This window comes from Epinephelus moara, chromosome 1 (assembly GCF_006386435.1).
Source record: "Epinephelus moara isolate mb chromosome 1, YSFRI_EMoa_1.0, whole genome shotgun sequence".
Taxonomy (NCBI): Eukaryota; Metazoa; Chordata; class Actinopteri; order Perciformes; family Serranidae; genus Epinephelus; species Epinephelus moara.
Genome location: NC_065506.1, coordinates 47046560 through 47066042, shown reverse-complemented (window position 1 = coordinate 47066042; position 19483 = coordinate 47046560). Strand labels below are relative to the sequence as shown.

Genomic DNA, 19483 nt, shown 5'->3' with positions numbered 1-19483 from the left:
TTTTTTTTTTTTAAATTTTGCACTAAAATCTTACCTGCATTTTATCATAAAGCCTTTTTACACAAGTACGTCCTCACACAACATAATGCTGTGGATAGTTTTGGGGAAACAGCAGTGAGATGTCCAGAGAGATTTAAAAACGTACAGTATTTTATTATTGACTCAGAGTATCTCCACGACAGCAGCAGCATTTCATTCTGTGACCTCTGCAGTTCTCGTCTCATCACTGTCATCATTTATTAAATCAGACATAAAGAGTTACACAGTCTGACAGCGCCAACACGCTGCAGATGATTTGAAAAAGATATCAAAGTGAACAGATCACAAGTTAATTGTCTTTGGAACAAACAACTTCTAAATCCTCTACAAACGTCTTTGCTCCTTATGGTCTTGTTTACATGCGCTCCTCAGCTGGCTTTATACCAACAGTCCTCCCACAGACTCCTGCAGTGTATGTTTGGATTTAGTGTTGGATGTCAGGCACTGGTAGACTGTACATACAGTGAGTCAGAAGCTGTCTCACTCGGTGTCAGCAGTCTGCAGAGCAGAGGCCCAGGCCTGGTCTGACGGAGCGTCTGGCAGGATCCAGCTCTGAGGAACCGAAGAACCGTCGGGATGATCTGCTGGAACCACAAACACATCCCACTCTCTCCTGAAAGAGAAACGTATTACAGTAAACGAGTAATTACATCATCATCCTCAAGCTTATTTCAATGGCAGCATGGTAGCAGCGTGGTGAGCCTTACAGTGACAGTTCAGATTTTTTGGTACTCAATGGAATATATGTAAACAAGGATTAGAAAATCATTGGACTCCCATTGTCCCAGCGTTTGGAATCAGGGTTGTATTTATTTCTCGTGTCCCTTTTAGGCTACCATAACTCTGTACTGTGACTATTTTTTTTTTTACCTGATTTGTAGTAAAGCGTGCAGCGAGCGCTCGGCCTGCGTGTAATATCCTCTGAAGGGCTGCAGAACAGAATCAGCAGGAAGCTCATCTGAGAAACAAAACACACACATGTATGATTTAGTCATACTGCTGTTGAGCTATTGTTCCCCCTCTGGTGTCGACAGGGGTTTGAGGTGTTACCTCCAAACAACATGGCGTCCACTCTCTGTTTCCTCTGCAGGTGTCTCTCCCTTTCCTTCTTCACCCGTTTCTCCCGCTCTCTCCTCCTCTCCTCCTCCTGCTCTCCTTCCAGCATCACCATCAGAGCTTTCTCCTCTGCTGAGTAAACCGCCGTCCTCTTCTTCATCACACTCCTCAGCTGCTCCAGTCTGCTGCTGAACGCCTCGTCACACTCTGGTTCAGTGACGATACCTGCCACACACACACAGTTACAGGCTGTAGGCTACAGGCTGTGCATCTTTGAGAGTTAGCGTCATGCTACAGGTGTCTTCCCTTATGATCTGAAGTTGCACCCATTAATCACACATGCTATCATGGGACTGGGAATAAGGTGCACGGCTGAGTAACTCTCACCTTTCCTCGATGCTGCCTCTTTCCTCAGTCTGCGCAGTTTCTCCAGAGATCTCAGGATGTCCTGCATCCTCTTCACGTCTGCCTGCTTTTTCCTCACCTCGCAGAGAACAGAGTCTGCGGCCAGTTTCAGCTCCCGCTCCTGGTGCAGAAACAGACGCAAATCTGACCATTCATTTTTTGTTTTCTGATACTCCTCCCTCATTATCTCATTGTGACTAAATAAAGCTACCGTGGTTCACAGGTCATGATGTCTAAATGAGCTATACATCCCAGCATGAGATGATCTGTGTACAGCCATTAGTCATTAAATTATGGGACCCTGATCAAATATGACAAAAGAAATACATCTGCATAAATGGACGTATTTAAAGCTTTTACCGTAATATTCAAACAAAAATCCCCAGATATCACCTGTCAACAGTTATAAAAGGGGCAATGGATGCTTTGCAAATCTCAAGCTGACTCCCGTTCCCTCCATTGTTCTTTGATAAGGGCAAAAACTGACAGATACAGTTCTAAACACCAGAGTAAATATAATCAAAACTATATCTATATGGCTGGATGCCATTAGCAGGGTTTCCCCAGGATAAAGTTTAGCTGAATCACAAAAGTAATTCATGCAAAATTTCAAATATATTTCTGTGCTCTAGGTGCCTGGTGTTTTTGCCGGAGTGCTCTGAACTCCTCAAGTTCAAAGAACTTCAACTCCGAGTAGAAAAGTCATCTCTGCTTCTTTTCCCATTGTCCAATCGGATGATTTGAGAGGCGGGCCTTCTGTGGTGGTCAGGACAACAAGTTTACAGTTGGTAAATGATGGAGGAGAAACTGGTGGTAGCAGTTGCTGGATACCCAGAGCTATACAGCCCGATGATAGACAGCAGGTTGTCAAACTGCCCCTGAGTCATCCTGAAATATGCCTATAAACGTCCATGATGGAGGAGAAGCTCCTGGACCAACTGGTGGTACTCCCCATGATCCAGCCTCTTTTTTAGGGTCTCATGTACCCACACAGATCTCTGTTTATCTGCTGACAGCCTCTCACCCTCAACCAGAGCTACAGACAGCACCCTCTGCCTCAACATGGCAGCAGCTACACACTGATTACTGCAGGATACATACAATAAATAATAAAATAAATAAATGGAAGATTGATTACATGGGAAGGTTAGGGTAAGGAGGTGAAGGGGTGGTTGCCTGGCAACAATAATAAGGTGCAGCAAGCATTTTCTTCCGTGGCATTCAGTTAAAAAAGGCAGCGCAGTGCACCTCCTGTTTTGCAACCTGCGTTATACTGTCTGTGTGATCAGGACTTAAAGAGACAGTCGCTTAGGCGCAGCATTTTGGACAAACAGTGACTGCAGGTGTGTTCGAGCAGACTTTATGAGAAACATAATGTGTGTTTTGAACATTAAGGCATGTAAACATGTTCTAGTAGAAACCCAGAATACAAGTTTGATCCTGAAGATGAGCATAATATGGGACCTTTAATGTGTGTAACCTCCTTACCTTCTTCTTCTCCTCCACCTCATGTATCTGCTGCATCCTCCATTTATTAATGGCAGCCTCTTTCTCAGTGATTCGCTCCTCTCTCAGTTTCTCCTCCATCTGGAGCAGTTTCCTGGCTCTCTGTCTCCGGGCCCTCGTCTTTGTAACCCGAGATAATTTAGCTTTAAATCTGTCCAAACTCTCAGTGTCACTGAGGACTCTGAGTTTGTCCTGTAGCTCGCTCTTCACATTTAAAGCCACTGAATACGAGTCCGCCCAAACAGACTCATCCTCCAGGTTGTTCCTAAGAGTTTCACAGGACTGAGCCAGCTGGGAGACGAGCTGAGCTGCCCGGTACAGAGCCTGTCTCAGGTCCGGGACAGAGCTGTGGGGTGTCTGCTGCTCCTGCTGCTCCTGCTGGAGGATCTGTGGGGACGTTTTGTTTCTGCTTTGTAAGAAACGTCCGAGCCACTGTCGATCCTGCCTCCTCTGTACAGCTGCTTCATCCTCAGGTTGAGTTGTTGGTCGCGGACTCCTGTCATGGTCCTGACCCTGCGGGGGGAACCGTGGGCAGCCATACGGAGCTCCACCCTCGGAGTAGTCCTCATACTCCTGCTGCTGTTTCTGCCCGGGGTCCAGGTCAAACCGAGCAGGCTGAGGAGGGTTAAACTGCTGGGGAAATGTCTGAAAGGTTGAGACTCCCTGGCTGCTGTATGTGGGTATCGGAGGGGGGGTCACCATGTTGGGGAAGTGTCCTGGTGGAGGACAGCCGAAAGGAGGCGGCGGGACGGAGGGGTCAAATCCGTACGGAGGAGGCAACCGAGGCCCTCCGAAACCCCCTCCTACGGGAACAGGAGCGGGGAAATCGCGATTAAATCCGAACGGGTGTCCGTCATATCCCTGAGAAGGTGCCCACTGAGGAGCACTGTGGTCCGGACGTGTTGGTTCATGAGCCGCGCCGCTCGGCGGAGGTCTGTTAGCGGCGTACGGTGGCTCCAGATAGCCGCCATTATAGAGCGGAGGCTGCTGCGTGTCTGGCGGAGCGAGGTGATATCTGTTGTCCATGACGAGTACTGTAATAATCTAACAAGTTACATTCACTTCATACACGTAGAGCCACTATTTCAATCCTTCAATGGAGCCATATTTTGTTGACGTCACGTGACTGTTTCTTCTTCCTGTTTACGGCAGCTTTAATGCCTTCAGTGGGTCACACCGCCAACAACACGCAGTGGCTGAAGTTGGTACTGCAGCCACGACTCAAAACAAGGAATCTGACATTTTTGTGTTTTACTGCTGCTGTTATTATTAGTCACACTAATACTATGGATATAATTGTCACTTGCATATACTGTCATATATTAGTATGTACACAAAACATGTACACTACCAAAATACTATTGTTATTAATACTTTATTGTAGCTACTGTCATTACTGTTCGCCTGCATCTATCTCTGACTCTCCCTCTCTTAATGTATCATTTAGTCATATGCATCACTGTGCATTTATTATGCTGATCTGTTCTGTACACACGACATCTATTGCACATCTGTCCGTCCTGGAAGAGGGATCCCTCCTCAGTTGCTCCTCCTGAGGTTTCCACCATTTTTTTCCCATTAAAGGTAATTTTTGGGGAGTTTTTCCTTATCCCCTGCGAGGGTCCAAAGGACAGAGGGATGTCTAATGCTGCGAAGCCCTCTGAGGAAAATTGTGATTTGTGATATTGAGAAAATTGAATTGAAATTAAATTACTAGGCCAAGGGTCAGCAACTTGAATATCAACTCTGTCTGGTGTGGCAAAATATGTTTCAGCTTCGACCTCATAATCAAGGTAACACTAGATGAGCCTTCAACATCACTAACAGATTAAAATAAGCATTCATCATTAATATGTTTTAGCACAAGATGGCTACTCTGCAGTGGGCTGTTTATGAGTATTTGATATAGGGATGCACGATAATTTCGGCATGTCATAAGTATCAGCTGATATCGGCTTTAAAATGAAGTATCCAAGTCGGCCAACATGCTTTTCTATTTTTCCACAATGAATGAATGTTACATACACTTGAAAGCATTGTATTTCGTGTCTCCATCTGCTGGTTGGCCATGACGAAGAGAGGATGCATGTATAATATGATGTTAATTCCACTACAGAAGAGACTTGATCAGTAAAATTAGGTGGGGAAAAAGTGGATATATTTCTTTATTTTATTTATTTGTTTATTTTTTTTTAAAAATGGGACAGAACATATTAATGAACATTAACAATGTAAATATGTGAGAGATTGTAGCCAAGCGGCTAATTTCCATCCCTTGTCCCATTGGCAGGTAGGTGTTCAGGGAGAGAAAGAGAAGAGAGACAGGGAAGGACATCAAAGCAAGTAGAAGTATAACAAAGGAGAATAAGGCATGGCATAACAACAACAAGACATGATAATGACAGAGCTGACAGTGTAGCTGAGCTGGGGACAACATTATTTAGTTAGTGAAATTCTATTGCACCAATACTCGTACAGTTATAAAGTGCATGTGCTGAAAATTCATATTAGGAAGTCCATAAGAAATCCACAAAAAATCATATCAGAAGGTCCATATAAAATGGCAATTGTGCATGCAAGTACTGGATTATTATTATCAATATCGGTACTGGCTATTGAACAAATAAGTTGTTATATATCGGCATATCGGTTATTAGCAAAAAAAATTGCAATATCGTGCATCCCTATTTGATACATGAATTTTGCAGTGTTGGCGGTGAAAGCAAACAAATCTGTCCACGCCTGATTACATTCTCTGTTTTTCTTTGGAACTTTTCCCTTTATGGATTTGAAATCCATAGCTAGCTTAGCTAAGAAGACTCAAGGCTAGCCACCGCTATTGGGGTTTAACAAAATTTAGGTGCCATGCCATAGGCATATAGGAAATATTAAGACATTTTTAAAGTTTTTACAACCGGAAAATGTAAGAATTACTTTATATGGCCTATAATAATGATAAATGAAAATTAAAATGCTAAAGTAAATAACAGTTTTTCATTTCCACATAGTCACTGGAGAGTCACTAAAGAGCTGCATGCAGCTTCAGAGCCACAGGTTGCCTACTCCTGCACTAGGTTATAAAAGCCAGGGCTGTAATCAACTAGTTAACATGTGATTGTATCGTCTTGTCACATGATCAAATAGAGACTTGACCTTAGGCAACATCAACAGACGTGTTACCCAAAAATCATCATGGCATACATGCATATGACAAAAATACTGTTTTACAAAAAAAGAGAAGAAAAGAAAAGAAAACCATGACAGAGGCTGGTTTTCATTTTTGAGGGCATATAGCCTTTAGTAAAATGGCTGCATTTTTAATTTAGTGTGAGCTCTTCTTTGAGCACAGGTGTAGTTCTGAGGTGGCGATCTGAATCATTTGCAGGAGCCTCTCCCCACCCCACAGGCCCCAGTCCAACTGCACTTCCTGCACTGTCTATATTTACACCCCTGACCCCATGCAACCCCACCACAAACATCTGAGCTATTGCTTTAATGTCCATGGTATGTTAGATGTCACATCCTGAACATGATTCAAACCAGGATAACACACAGTAGCGACCAGTGTTCATTCAAAGGAGCTGAATAACAGATGATGACCTGACACAGAGCAGAAGGTGAGTTATGATATACATTATTAAATCATTTAGCCATGAATAGATGCTTCCCTTCTGGGGTGCCGTTGGATGTCTCATTAAGGTCACCAACACGTCCAGAAACACACAAACACACAAAAACAAAGGTATGAACTAATGTGGATGTTCGTGTGCGCATGCGCAAACGCAGTCCATACAGTGGCAGAGGATGTGCGAAGTATAACCGCCACAAATGGCAACAGCTAGTTCCTCTAAAGACACTGTAGCGTCTTTAAGCTACATGATGGTGTAGTGGGCAGACTGCAGACAGACAGGCAGACAAATAACCAGACAGACAGACACAGACGCTGGTTTTATCGGTAGGCGGTGGCAGAAGCTTTGCGGAAGTGTGTTCGAACCCGGAGTCATATGACCAGTCAGGCAGCCGGAGAAAATGCTACCTAGATATGGATAAAATTCCTCGGACACGGTGACTAACATCCACAGCGAACACGGTAACAGCACCCATAAATCACATTTAGACACAGCTAATAACGTTATATTCGGTTATTACTGAGCTCTCACTGTAACGACTGTTAACAGCCATGTTTGTTTTATCTTTACCAACACTGACAGTTAGCAGGGAAGCTAATGTGACAGAGTCAGGTGTGTGTCAGCTGAATTAGTGATTTAGCTGCTGGAGTCTGTGTGTTTCCCTCAATGTTTGTGTCTGAATGTGTCCTCAGATGGAGGAAATTAAAGTGTCTCCTGACTACAACTGGTTCAGAAGCACAGTGCCCCTGAAAAGAGTAAGTACCTCATGATGTGTGGTCTGTGATGGAGGTCCATAAACTCTGGGCCCTACTCTGGGAACTATGATCATGTTACTAACGTGTGGGGATATAGAAATAAATTAAAACCAGACAGGACAGTGCATTTAGATTAAAGACTGGCAGGTTGCACAAAACACCTTAAATTTCCTCCTTACATGTGACACTTGAGGCTTAATTTCTCCTTACACAGTTGAACAGAATCCCTTTAAAGGCTTTCCTAGTTGAGGAGGAACATCAACTCAATTAATGTGTTCAAAGAGATTTCACAGCGACAAAAGTTTCCATGGAGATTGTTTGTTTGCTTGGACTCAAGCTTGTGACGCCTGTTGTCGTCTCACAAAAGTGGCTCATAGTTAGATAGTGAAAAAAAGGCAGAAGAAAAGAAGACAAGAAAACCAAATTGGTCAGAGGAGGACAAGATCAAGCTTCTGGAGGAACACAATCATAGAAAGCACAAACTGAAAAGTAAATTTGATCCCCAAATACCAGAAAATGACTGTAGGAAGAAGAAATGAAAATCCGTCAGGTTCTCCTGGTCGCAGAACACTCTTCTCGAGGTGTTATGGGTTTTTTTTATTTATCACCATAAACTCGATCATGTTGCAGTTAAGATAGAGTCAGAAGTACCTTAAGTTTTTTTACCTGACTTTGGTTGCTAAGGTCTTTTGTGCAACAGGCTAGGGATTCCTTAAGTATGAGACCAAGACAAGGAGAAAACCATAAATACTTAAGTGAATATTTTAAGGAAACCACAAGGAGAAGACGTGAGGGTGTATTAGCAACCAATTTTATTTTGAGGAAACCTTCAGGAGATGACTTAAGTTTGTTTTGTGCAACCGATTTTATTAGGACTTGAAGGAACATCTTAAGTGACCTCTCTGTGACAACAAAGCTGTGTTATTAATCAAACCGATGTGTTTGGTGTTAAAGACATTATTGGTTGATTGTTGTCATGCAGCATGATTACATCTGCATCTTCGCCTGATAACAAAAGAGTGTGTCTGTCCCAGGAGGTCTGACTAACACCAACTAATCCAATCAGAGCTTCAAACCTGCCCACTCATTTTCACAGCAGTTAAATGTTGTTTTTCTTTTATATCCATTTAGGAAATGTGTTTTTGTCTATCCAGCATGAAAGCTGAAGTCAGTAACTTTTATAAAAATAACATTAGAGATGCAGGATAATATCTCAAGTCATCTGTGATTATTTCTTTGAGTATCTTTCAAGCTGGATTTCAAGCAGGCAAAAGGAAACAAATGTAGACGCATTTCAAATCACGTTTATTTGTCACATATACAATCATACATGTAGTGTAGTGAAATGCTTTTGTGCCAAGCTCCAGGAAGCAACTTAAAAATACCCAGTACTGTATATACTGTGTTCATGTTCAGCATGTGATGGATGACTGAGTGATTAACGTGCTGTGAGTGACTTCACTTCACGCACAGAGCGAGAGGAGGAAATCCTCTTTCAAAAGACCTAACATACACATATACCTCCTCCAAGATCTGCCACCTTAACGTGATAGAGGCGTTTGCGTGTCCCTGTGATCATGGGAGCTGTGTTGTCCAGGGCAGTAGCCCCTGGTAGGGTCTCCCAAGACAAAGTGTTGCCAGGGGCGCGGGTGCATTGTGTGCCGGGCCACAGGCAGAGGCAGGGACCAGGATGTGCTGACCCTTGGTGTTGTAGACTGGCTCTGAGGACGTGGCAGGCATGTGATCAGGATGCCTCCGGGGCACCTCCCGTTAGAGGTGTTTCCGGGCATGTCCGACTGGTGGAAAGCCCCGGGGCAGATCCAGAACACACTGGAGGGATTATCTATCACGTCTGGCTTGGGAACACCTTGGGGTCCAGGAGGAGCTGGAAAGCGTTGCTGGGGAGAGGGATGTCTGGGGTGCTTTGCTCAGCCTGCTGCCCCCACGACCCGGCCCCGGATAAACCAATGAAAATAGAAGGTTGGATATATAATACTCCCTGACTGTACTGTGCAGTGTGCGTACACTGTATATGAATCTGTAGGGCAGATAACCAGGTTCAGTGAAGGCGTGATGTTTGATTTTTTCCAGTATATGTACAATCATTATGCTATTACACACATGCTGTGGTCCACGACCCTGCAGGTATTTTCCTGGGAAGAGGGGGCAGGATTAGGGGAGAATTCCCAGGAAATACCAGGATCTCAATCCCAAGAATTAAACCAGGCTTTCCGAGCAAATTAGAAATCCTCTGCACCGAGCAGCTGTGCTTGATCCCAAATAAGTAATAAAAGAGATTAAGACACAATAGCCTAATGACTAAGCTGCTCAGCTACAGTAACAGGAGTGTTTACACTTAGTTACTCTCCACTGCTGACTGCTGCACTCCTGTTTGTGTACTCTCACTGCACTCAGACCCTCACACTGACCTCTGCACCTGCTGTTCACATCAGCAAGGGCTCATTTTCACTTCTGCTTTGTTTGTAGCACATAGAGCATCGTGCCTTTTAATACACAGTGGCGTGTCACCACTAGCCTGCTGTGTTGTGGCTCCGATGAGTCATTTGCTCTGTCACAACTGTGTTTTACAAGTTAGTTAGAAAAATAAGTTTTGAAAAATGGGAGGAGGGTGGGAACAAAAGACTTTCTGTCCACATATTGGTGACTCTTACTCGTCTGTAGTGCCTCTCTGAGGGTAAAACTCAAAGTGAAGAGCATCGGATTATTTATAATTTGGAAAGCTTCATATTTAATTCATATTTCTCATGTGTTGGCATCTGTGACTTCGCTCTATTTTTACAGCTACATTTGAGTTTATTCCTGACATTGACATTAACACATGACCACATTTTAGAAGATAAAGTACTTTCACATGACCATACTGAGGCATTATACCTTCAGAGTCAGTTTACAGACATTAACACCAGTGAGCGTCCTCAACAGACACAGGCTCGTCTGTGTTCTCTTTGAAGAACCGGCTGTTCGCAGATGTTTCAGACCACAGAGAGTTTCTGCAGACGATCCAGTGACGGTCAGAACTCACAGTTTATCAGGAGCTAAAATAAGGTCTTTGAAATGAGGATTTCCTCCTCTGACTCTGTGAAGAGTGAAGTCACACTGAAGTCACACACAGCACACGTTTAGTTAGTCATTCATCACATGCTGACCGTGAGCACAGTGTTGACAGTATGTTCTGGGCTAATGATTCACACTGGCTGCTTCATCACAGGTTGTATTTGTTATAATTGTTATAAGATTGTTTTATAGTATTCTATTCTACTTTATTTTTTCTATTTGGCAGTTGCTTTTTGGAGCTACGCAGACATGCATTTCACAACACATTGCACAGTGTATGATTGCGTATGTGACAAACATGATTTGATTTGAAATGGTTCCTAATTTATGTGATTACATTTTTATTTAAAATCATTGGAGTAAATGGGGTCCACATTTAAAGGCTCTCTAAGTCTTCCTAAGCTTGAAAAGTTTTTGTCACATACAGCATGTTCATGTGTGTGTGCTTGCTTTCGCTGGTCTCGCGCTGGCTGGTTAGTGCAGCCTGGACCACAATGTTTTTGTTGCCATGTGCGGAGCCTGGGCTGCCGACAGAGACCGGACTTTTTCACAGCATATTCAGAGGACATGTAGCTAGCGGATTGTGAGGAGATGTTTGCTGTATGTGACAAAAACTTTTCAAGCTTAGGAAGACTTAGAGAGCCTTTAACAACAGCAAAACTACACTGAAACATCTGTCAAGAAACTCATTCACAACTTGTGCAGGTTAATCCAAGTCTCATTTATCCAGTCGTGTGCTCATTGTTTCCCAAACACATGCATTTTCACTAAAAAATTTAAAATACTTGCATACAAGTTGTGTGCATGGGCACATGAGTTTTAACCAGGGGTCTAACCCTAACCCTAACCCCATTTATAAAACAATGTGTAGGATCCATAGTAAAAATGTACGTAAAACGGCGTGCGGCAAAAAATATTTTACAGTTTCTACATCAGGCTTCCACCTCACTTTCTGCATCGCCAATTTCCTGTCTCTAAAATGTTCGTAAACCTGGGTCAAAGTTTCTCCCATCCAGTCATCAATTGTTTTCATAGATCACAACTTTTGCGTGGGGAGTGGTGTACGCCTCTTTCAGGCCTCCTTTTGTGCGTATGCAATGTTCTTAAATAAGACCCCAGGCCCCTCGCAAAAGCAAAATGCATTTCCCCCATAGACCAACATTATAAAAGAGACGTCTGTAAAACTGTTGACAGGACACGTCAAACTGCAAACAAGGTCAATTCTGACTCTTTCCGTTAAGAAATTTGATCCGTAGAGGCTTTATATTCCAAAAACGTTACTCAAGCTGACAAAAGCTATTTTAAAGACGGTGAAGTCATCACAATGTAAAGTCTCCGAGCTGAGCGGGAACTCATGGGTGGGGCCAGAGGGTGGAGGAGAAACACTACTGTGCACATTCAGTGGGCGGCATGCTGCGGAAGTAAACCCAGAGGCTAGTAAACCGTTTTTGGTATGTGCCAGCTGAGCAGCTCCACTGGACTGACTAGCGCCACCTTGGCATCCGGTATCTAGATACTATCACACCTCTATGGTTTGAACTGTGCTTGTGCATTCCATTGAGTTCAAACGCATGTGCTTGCCCAGGCACGCTACTCATCCGTGCAGGAGACTGTTTAAGCTGAAGTGTTTTGAGTTTGGGAAGTCCTGAGAACACAACTGGATAAACGAGACTTGAATTATTCTGCACGAGTTGTGTGAGAGTTTGTAGACAAATGTTTTGATATAGTTTTGCTGTCGTTAAATGTGGTCCTCCTTTAAGTCATCAAGAATGTTCTCTGCTGTCCACCAAGGACACGTGTTTTCTTTATGAATGTAAAGTTGTTCTGTGGGTGAAGTGTTTCTTCAAGGGCCATGATTAGTCTGCAGGATGTCGTTTTCTCACCTCGTGTCTTTGTCTCCATCAGATTATTGTCGATGATGATGACAGTAAGGTGTGGTCGCTGTATGATGCCGGCCCAAAGAGTATCAGGTGTCCCATCATCTTTCTCCCCCCAGTCAGTGGGACAGCTGAGGTGTTCTTCCAGCAGGTGCTGGCTCTGACAGGCTGGGGCTACAGAGTCATCTCGGTGAGCTCAAAACACACCACAGCTTCAGCTTTCTGTCTTTACAGCTGCGACTGACTAATGGTTATTTTCATTATGGATAATCAGCTGATTATTTTCTTGATTTATATTATATTATTTTTGTCTATAGAATGTTAGAAAATAGTGAAAAATATTTATATTGAGTTTCTCAGGGTGGCGTCTTAGATTGTCTTCTGCTTACTGTGATAGAAACCAGACAAACCCTGGCACACTGGAGGAACAGACACCAGAAACTGTGTGGGCAAAAAAGCCAAACAGAGTCTGTAAATATATAAATGTCTGGTATTGACAGTTTGTTTGCCTGATGTTCGATCAGTCCAGTGCTCATGTTAAGTGAGAAGTGAAAAGCTTTGTCATCGACTGTGAGAATTTGTACCCCAGCTCATTTTACTGAAACACTGACAGTGGCTAAATGGTTTTAAAAAAAGGTTAAAAACTAAACTAGTTGTAATTCCATCATGCTTCTCTTGTCTCCTGACTGTGTGGTTTCCAGCTACAGTATCCGGTGTACTGGGATCTTATGGAGTTCTGTGATGGCTTCAGGAAGCTTCTCGATCACCTGCAGTTGGACAAAGTAAGCCTGTGTTTTTCTTTTGTCTCAGAGCTGACTGAGCATCTCTTTGTAAAAGAGAAAGGAAGGCGTGACTGTCTCCATTGATGGCTCTGGTTTTATTCTGTTACTGCACTTTGTGATGTGCCTGGGTCAGATATGTGACCATGAATATTTTCTTATTGCAAAAATGAAACAAGCTTTTTGTTTTACTACATTATTTTGTTTCAAATTATTTGTCATTACCGAAAGTTAAAATAAAATGTTTGAAATAGAAAATGTCTGGCCCAGCAACATTTCCTGGTTTTAAAATCCGGCCAGATTGAATTTCTATTTGAATAGCTCCGACATATATGTTAATTTTGCTGCTCTTTAGCGTACTGCCCTGTGCACCACTCAGGTCTGGTGGGAGTTAGCTAGCAGCACAGTTTATTTTGCGATTACTGCTAGTAACGCTGTCCTGACCCAACAGCATCGGGTTGTAAACGTTGTTCTCTCTGAGTAAGCAGCTCAATTTTGAGCCGCACACCCCCCTTGAGCATTCTGAACTATGTTAGCACTGTTAGCATCGTTAGCAGTGTCAGCACGGCAGGTGATGTCGCAGTATTTGCAAGCTAGCATCCCATCCGACCCAGGTGGTGTGCAGTGCAACCAGTGGAGATCAGAGGTCGAGCAGTGGCCAGTACTTTTTCTGCATGTGAACACAGCTAGCCGTCTCTCTGTCAGCAAAGACAACAGAAAAGAAAAGGCAAGACAATTACAACACCACGCATTAAAAATTGAATCACCTCTAAGTGGACAGTGCTTTGAAATGCACCAACTGCTGAGAGGGTTTTTTTAGTTTCTGCACTGATGATACAAGCTACCCATAGAGAGTAGAGGAAAAGGACTGCTGAGAAACATTCTGTCTTCTTCTCTATCTAATGATGCTCCTCTGTCCCTTGAACCTGCAGGTCCATGTGTTCGGAGCGTCCCTGGGAGGATTCCTGGCTCAGAAGTTTGCAGAGTACACACACAAGTCTCCCAGAGTGCACTCACTGATACTGTGTAATTCATTCAGTGATACCTCCATCTTTAATCAGACGTGGACAGCAAACAGGTGGATTTCAATGATTCCATCTCAGACTTTCCTCTCGGTGTGGACGCTCATTAATGTTTCGTCTCCTTGTCCTTGTCTCCTCAGTTTCTGGTTGATGCCGGCGTTCATGTTGAAGAAGATTGTTCTGGGGAACTTTGCTAAAGGACCTGTGGATCCTAAAATGGCAGATGCTATTGACTTCATGGTTGACAGGGTAAGTGGACATGTTGATGTGATGATGTGTTATCAAGTGACGATCACATTTCATCAGAGGAAATACACTCAGGGCTGCTTCAAGCTGAACATCCGCCCCTCTATAACCTACTATACATGTTACTGCAGAGACTGACTGATCTTTTCATTACAGTATTTTATAATAATTTCAATAGTTTTATAATCTTTTATTACTTTTAATATAACTTATCCAGCTTAACTAACCAGGTTGAATTATGCTCATGATGTGATATGAAACCTAACCTGCTTATGAGTATTTCTGAATGATTACTGATCATCACGTTTACCATTTAACGTTTATTTCAAATAAATCTATTTTTACAGTCTTTATACAACTTACAGTGCACATTCAGTCAGCAACTGTTGTGGCTTTAATTCAGCCAGCAGAAACCCTCCAGCACCAGATGTCTCAGCAGGCTAGGGGCCAGCGATAGCGCTGAGTCTAACCTGTGTAACGGCAGCAACAGAAAGTTTGTTGGGGCTGTCCAGTCCCCAGGAGCTGGGGTTTTAGTTGGCTGGATTCGGGTTGCTGCGGCTGCTGACTTGGAGTCTGTCTCCGGAGCTGCTGCCTGCTCTCCTCCTGGTGAGGTGGTCTGTAGCGACGGGGAGTGAGGCGCAGGACACACTGTGATCTGAGGCTTTAGCTAAAGTTAGCTAGAGATTGGTGAATGTGAATCTGCAGCATTGAGTCTTTAGCATTAGCAGAACACTCAACGATTAGCAACATCTTCTCTTCATATCTAAGATGCTTTGCTGATATTGACATGAATTTAGATTATTGACAGACTCTTTTTGACTTTTTTTGTTAAGTCTGTCTTCTTTTAGGGTTGCTTTACAGTGCAGACAGTTGTTGTCAGTGCTGGAATAGCAACTTTTTCTGCAGGATTATCCACCATTGAATCAGCCTTTCACCATCCGAAGTGACGTGCAGGAACATCTGCATTTGTAGATCAGCTAATATGAACACCCTCTCTCTGAAATGACCTGTGATTGGCCAAAGTCTCCTGTCATGGGTTAGATTTTCTAAAGCCTGAAAGCAAAGCCAAGAGGAGGTGTACAAGTCAAATGTTCTCTCAGACAACTTGAATTATAATATGCTCAGAGTTTATTATGGGATTTTTGCCCAGTGACATCAAAATGAAACTGCCTACCCCAGCTTTAACAGGTGTGATTAAACTGTAAAATGTTGTTGCAGTAAACACAAAGTGATGCTCTGCTGTCAGATCATTAATTCAGACTGAGTGCAGGTCACTCTCACTGCGCTGTGTGCTCGGTATTTTAAGTGAGCTCAGTGGGGTGTTTCTGACAGCTGTCATTTCAGGAGCATCTGGATTCATAGCTCGTACCTATTAATCAAAAAGCGTGAACGTGTCAGTCCTGATCTTGATCCTGTGGATCAGCAGACATTATGGACAAATGAGAAGCACCCTTAAACAGCAGACATGCGTTTTATCCATCTGCTCATCTCACTCAGTTTACTGCCCAAGGTGTCCTTTGAGTATAGATATGTAATGTCTTTGTGTTTGACTGTTAACCTCTGCCCTCCATGTGTTGTGTGTGCTGCAGTTGGAGAGTCTGAACCAAAGTGAGTTAGCATCGCGGCTAACACTCAACTGTCAGAACTCTTACGTGGAGCCGCACAAAATCAAAGACGTTGCTGTGACGATTATAGATGTAAGTGTTAAACCATGTCTCTCTATCACAGCATCTATGCATGTAGGTTTCTGCTACAGTAAGCTGAAAGACGTGTTTTCTCTGTGATGGTGTTTAGGTGTTTGATCAGAGCGCTCTGTCGCTGGAGGCAAAGGAGGAGATGTATAAACTGTATCCGAACGCCAGACGAGCTCATCTGAAAACAGGAGGAAACTTCCCGTACCTGTGCAGGAGTGCTGAGGTCAACCTTTACATACAGGTACGCTCTGGTTTATCACTGACTAGGGAATGACGATGGTGCTGCTTCATCAGCTGCTGAGGGACACATATTGATCCTCCAGGTGAACAGTTATTTTCACAAAACTGGGCTGTCTGTGCAGTAGAAAGACACAAATACTTTGAAATTGGTGCTGCATGATCAGAGAAAAAGGACTGTGGCATAAAACCTACAACTACCAGAATGCACTGCACTGCACCAGCCCAACAAACGCTCCAGTTGGTGGGTAACGTAATGTGAGTTGTTTATAAGAAAAAATAAAACAATATGGCGGCCAGCTGGAGACAAATAATCAGGTTTTATAGTTGAATATTGAGGGATCTTTATTTTATTCTTTAGTTTCCTCCACCAGAGTTTAGTATTGTCTCTTTTCATAATAATAACATAGGTGTGTGCAGTAAAAGGCTGCAATCAGCACAGTGGATGACACAAAATCCCACCACAGACAAAGCACAACACACCGACTGTTTCTGTCACTCGCTCTTTTCTTAGCCGTCCACTGGCCCCAGAGCACTGCAGGATGAATAGACATGCAGAGTTCCCACGGTCATGGAGAACCTGGGAACATCATGGAATTAGTGAAATCCTTGAAAGTTTACATTCATGTACATTTCTTAATTTTATCCTGCATTCCATCTCTCCCTCCTTGTACGTCAGCCAGCTGGAAATGTTGTGACAGTGTGATTTAACATCACATTTCTGGGGAGGTGCATGTCAAGTTCATAGACGCTGAACGATAAATCCCACTTTAGGGTCAAGAAGGATTCCAAATGTTCCATATGCTACGCCGTGCCCCACCTCTACTTTTAGATAATGCTGTATTTTTGAGATGGAGCAGTGATCATGTTACACACTGTGAATGGTAATGGAAATTTTATTATGGGTCCTTGAGAGACATGAAAAAGTTTTGAAAATTTGTCCATGAAAACGTGGGAAAAATATGTGGACATATTGCCAAGGTCAACAGTTTGAAATACAGTTACGGATATTTTGAAGGTTTGCAACATCCACCAGCACAGACCTCTAACAGGCTCGGACGCTGGGAAGCACACAACTGTCAGCCCAGACATGAAGAACATCTTCCTGCAGCAACAAGATAAAAGTCCCGTTAGAGAAACAAAAAATAAAATGAATCACAGTGCTGCCCGGTGCAGTGTCGGTGCTGGGAGCTGAGGTGAGAGCGGCTGATGCTGGTGGACCGTGCACCTCGAAAACATCCCATAACTGCATTTCAAATGGTGGACCTCAGCAACATATCTGACCTTCCTGTGGTGCAGGGCTGCAACTAACGATTATTTTCATTGCCTGTGGTGCAGGGCTGCAACTAACGATTATTTTCATTGTTGACTAATCTGTCGATTATTTCTTCCATTAGTCGACTAATCATTTTATCGAAAAATGTGTTAAAATGTTGAAAAANAGCAACATATCTGACCTTCCTGTGGTGCAGGGCTGCAACTAACGATTATTTTCATTGTCTACTAATCTGTCGATTATTTCTTCCATTAGTCGACTAATCATTTTATCGAAAAATGTGTTAAAATGTAGTCGACTAATCATTTTATCGAAAAATGTGTTAAAATGTTGAAAAATGTCGGCCTGTCTTTCCCAAACCCCAAAATGATGTCATCTAATGTCTTGTTTCGTACTCACGCCAAAGGGTTTTAGTTCACCGTCATGGGAGAGTGTGTAAAGCTGCCAATATTTGAACTTAACAAGCTGCAATAAGAGTATTTTGGGGCACTTTTATAGTACTTTTCAATGAAAAAAGACTCAAACCGATTAGTCGACTACTAAAATAGTCAGATTATTTTAATAGTTGATTAGTCATCGATTAGTCGACTAATTGTTGCAGCCCTACCGTGGTGCAGTGTCACCTGCTTTTGGTGGTGCAACAGGACAGACAGTAAAGAGGAGAGGGGGCTAGAGACAGATCTGATGTGTTGTGCCATTTCTCGTCTCACTTGTTGTTTGATAAACAAGAAACTCATAAAATTAAGTGCCACATCGCTGTTTTCGAAGTTACAGTAGCTGTTATCTGGTTGTCATGGTGATGGATTTCATTTATTAACCACAACACCCATGCTTTGTTTGAGAAAGAATGTTAACCAGTAAACAGGAAGTAACACCGGCTGGACAGGAAGAACAGCCAATACAGAGAAACTGTACTGTAATTTATTGGTGTGTGAGAAGGAATGAAACAGTCCAACATGCTCTGGGTTTTCCTCATAACTTAAGTCCGGAAGTCCAAACACACATCAGACAGCCATGGCACCTGCTAAATCCCCCCTCCCTTTCTTTTGTTTAACCACAAGACCTACGAGCTGCCTGAACAGCGCTGACTAGTTTAAATACCTGATACCAGAACATCTTAACATTACTATAAACACAATATATGTGTAAACAAGATCGTGCATATAAATTCTTGTTTGTTTTTTTCCTTTGCACAGATACACTTGCGCCAGTTCCACGGGACGAGATACGCCGCCATCAGTCCTGCCATGGTGAGTGCTGAGGAGCTGGAGGTGCAGGAGAGTCACCTGAGCAGTACCCAGGACTCTGACGACGACGACCAATGAGACAGCGTTTACCTGCCGGCTATTTCCTCCCAACATTTCCAACAGTTTCTCTCACCCTTCATCATTTCACTGGACAGTCTCCAGATTTTTCATGGAGCTCAATCAGCGAGTCAACTGAGAATATTTTTATTTGACAGATGAAGCAATATTTTGATAATGAACTGTACATAACTGTTACACAGCCGCTTTGCTTTAAAAACATACGACACCTTGCCTTATGTGGAATGACTTTGATAATTGTTGCACTCATAAACTGCCTGAACTGTTTGCCTCAAGTGTTCATTTTTGTGTGTAATTTACTGAATGGTGGTTAACACGGCCAGCAGTGAACTGGTGTTAACAGAAAGATGAACACTGGTTATGGAGAGACTTCTATCTTAAAGTCTTTGTGTAATTCAAAAATGAGATTTTTTTTGTTTGTTTTGGAATACAGTTAATTATTTTGACTTTCATTTGTTGTGCCGTTGTTATTTCCACTCGTGTCACAGTGGTTGTGGCTCTGCACTAAATTTACACACAAGTTCCATGTTTATGACTGGATAAAATAATGGGCGTAGCCAGC

The 19483-nt window shown here is 43.0% G+C and overlaps 2 protein-coding genes across 2 annotated transcripts; one reads left to right on the top strand and one right to left on the bottom strand.

The window, feature by feature from the left end:
• Positions 1–132: 132 nt before the first annotated feature.
• On the bottom strand, positions 133–4182 carry pdcd7 (programmed cell death 7). The gene is made up of 5 exons (XM_050052745.1): positions 2989–4182; positions 1483–1621; positions 1090–1320; positions 910–997; positions 133–652 (listed from the first exon to the last, which is right to left on the bottom strand). The coding sequence occupies exons 1-5, from the start codon at positions 4030–4032 to the stop codon at positions 520–522; spliced, it is 1635 nt and encodes a 544-aa protein (XP_049908702.1). The 5' UTR covers positions 4033–4182; the 3' UTR covers positions 133–519.
• A 2590-nt stretch (positions 4183–6772) lies between these two features.
• On the top strand, positions 6773–19188 carry spg21 (SPG21 abhydrolase domain containing, maspardin). Its single transcript, XM_050052973.1, has 9 exons — positions 6773–7096; positions 7328–7390; positions 12371–12532; positions 13044–13124; positions 14054–14199; positions 14284–14392; positions 15979–16086; positions 16184–16324; positions 18793–19188. Exons 2-9 carry the CDS (start codon positions 7328–7330, stop codon positions 18919–18921), a joined length of 939 nt encoding a protein of 312 aa, XP_049908930.1. The 5' UTR covers positions 6773–7096; the 3' UTR covers positions 18922–19188.
• The last annotated feature ends 295 nt before the right edge of the window (positions 19189–19483 follow it).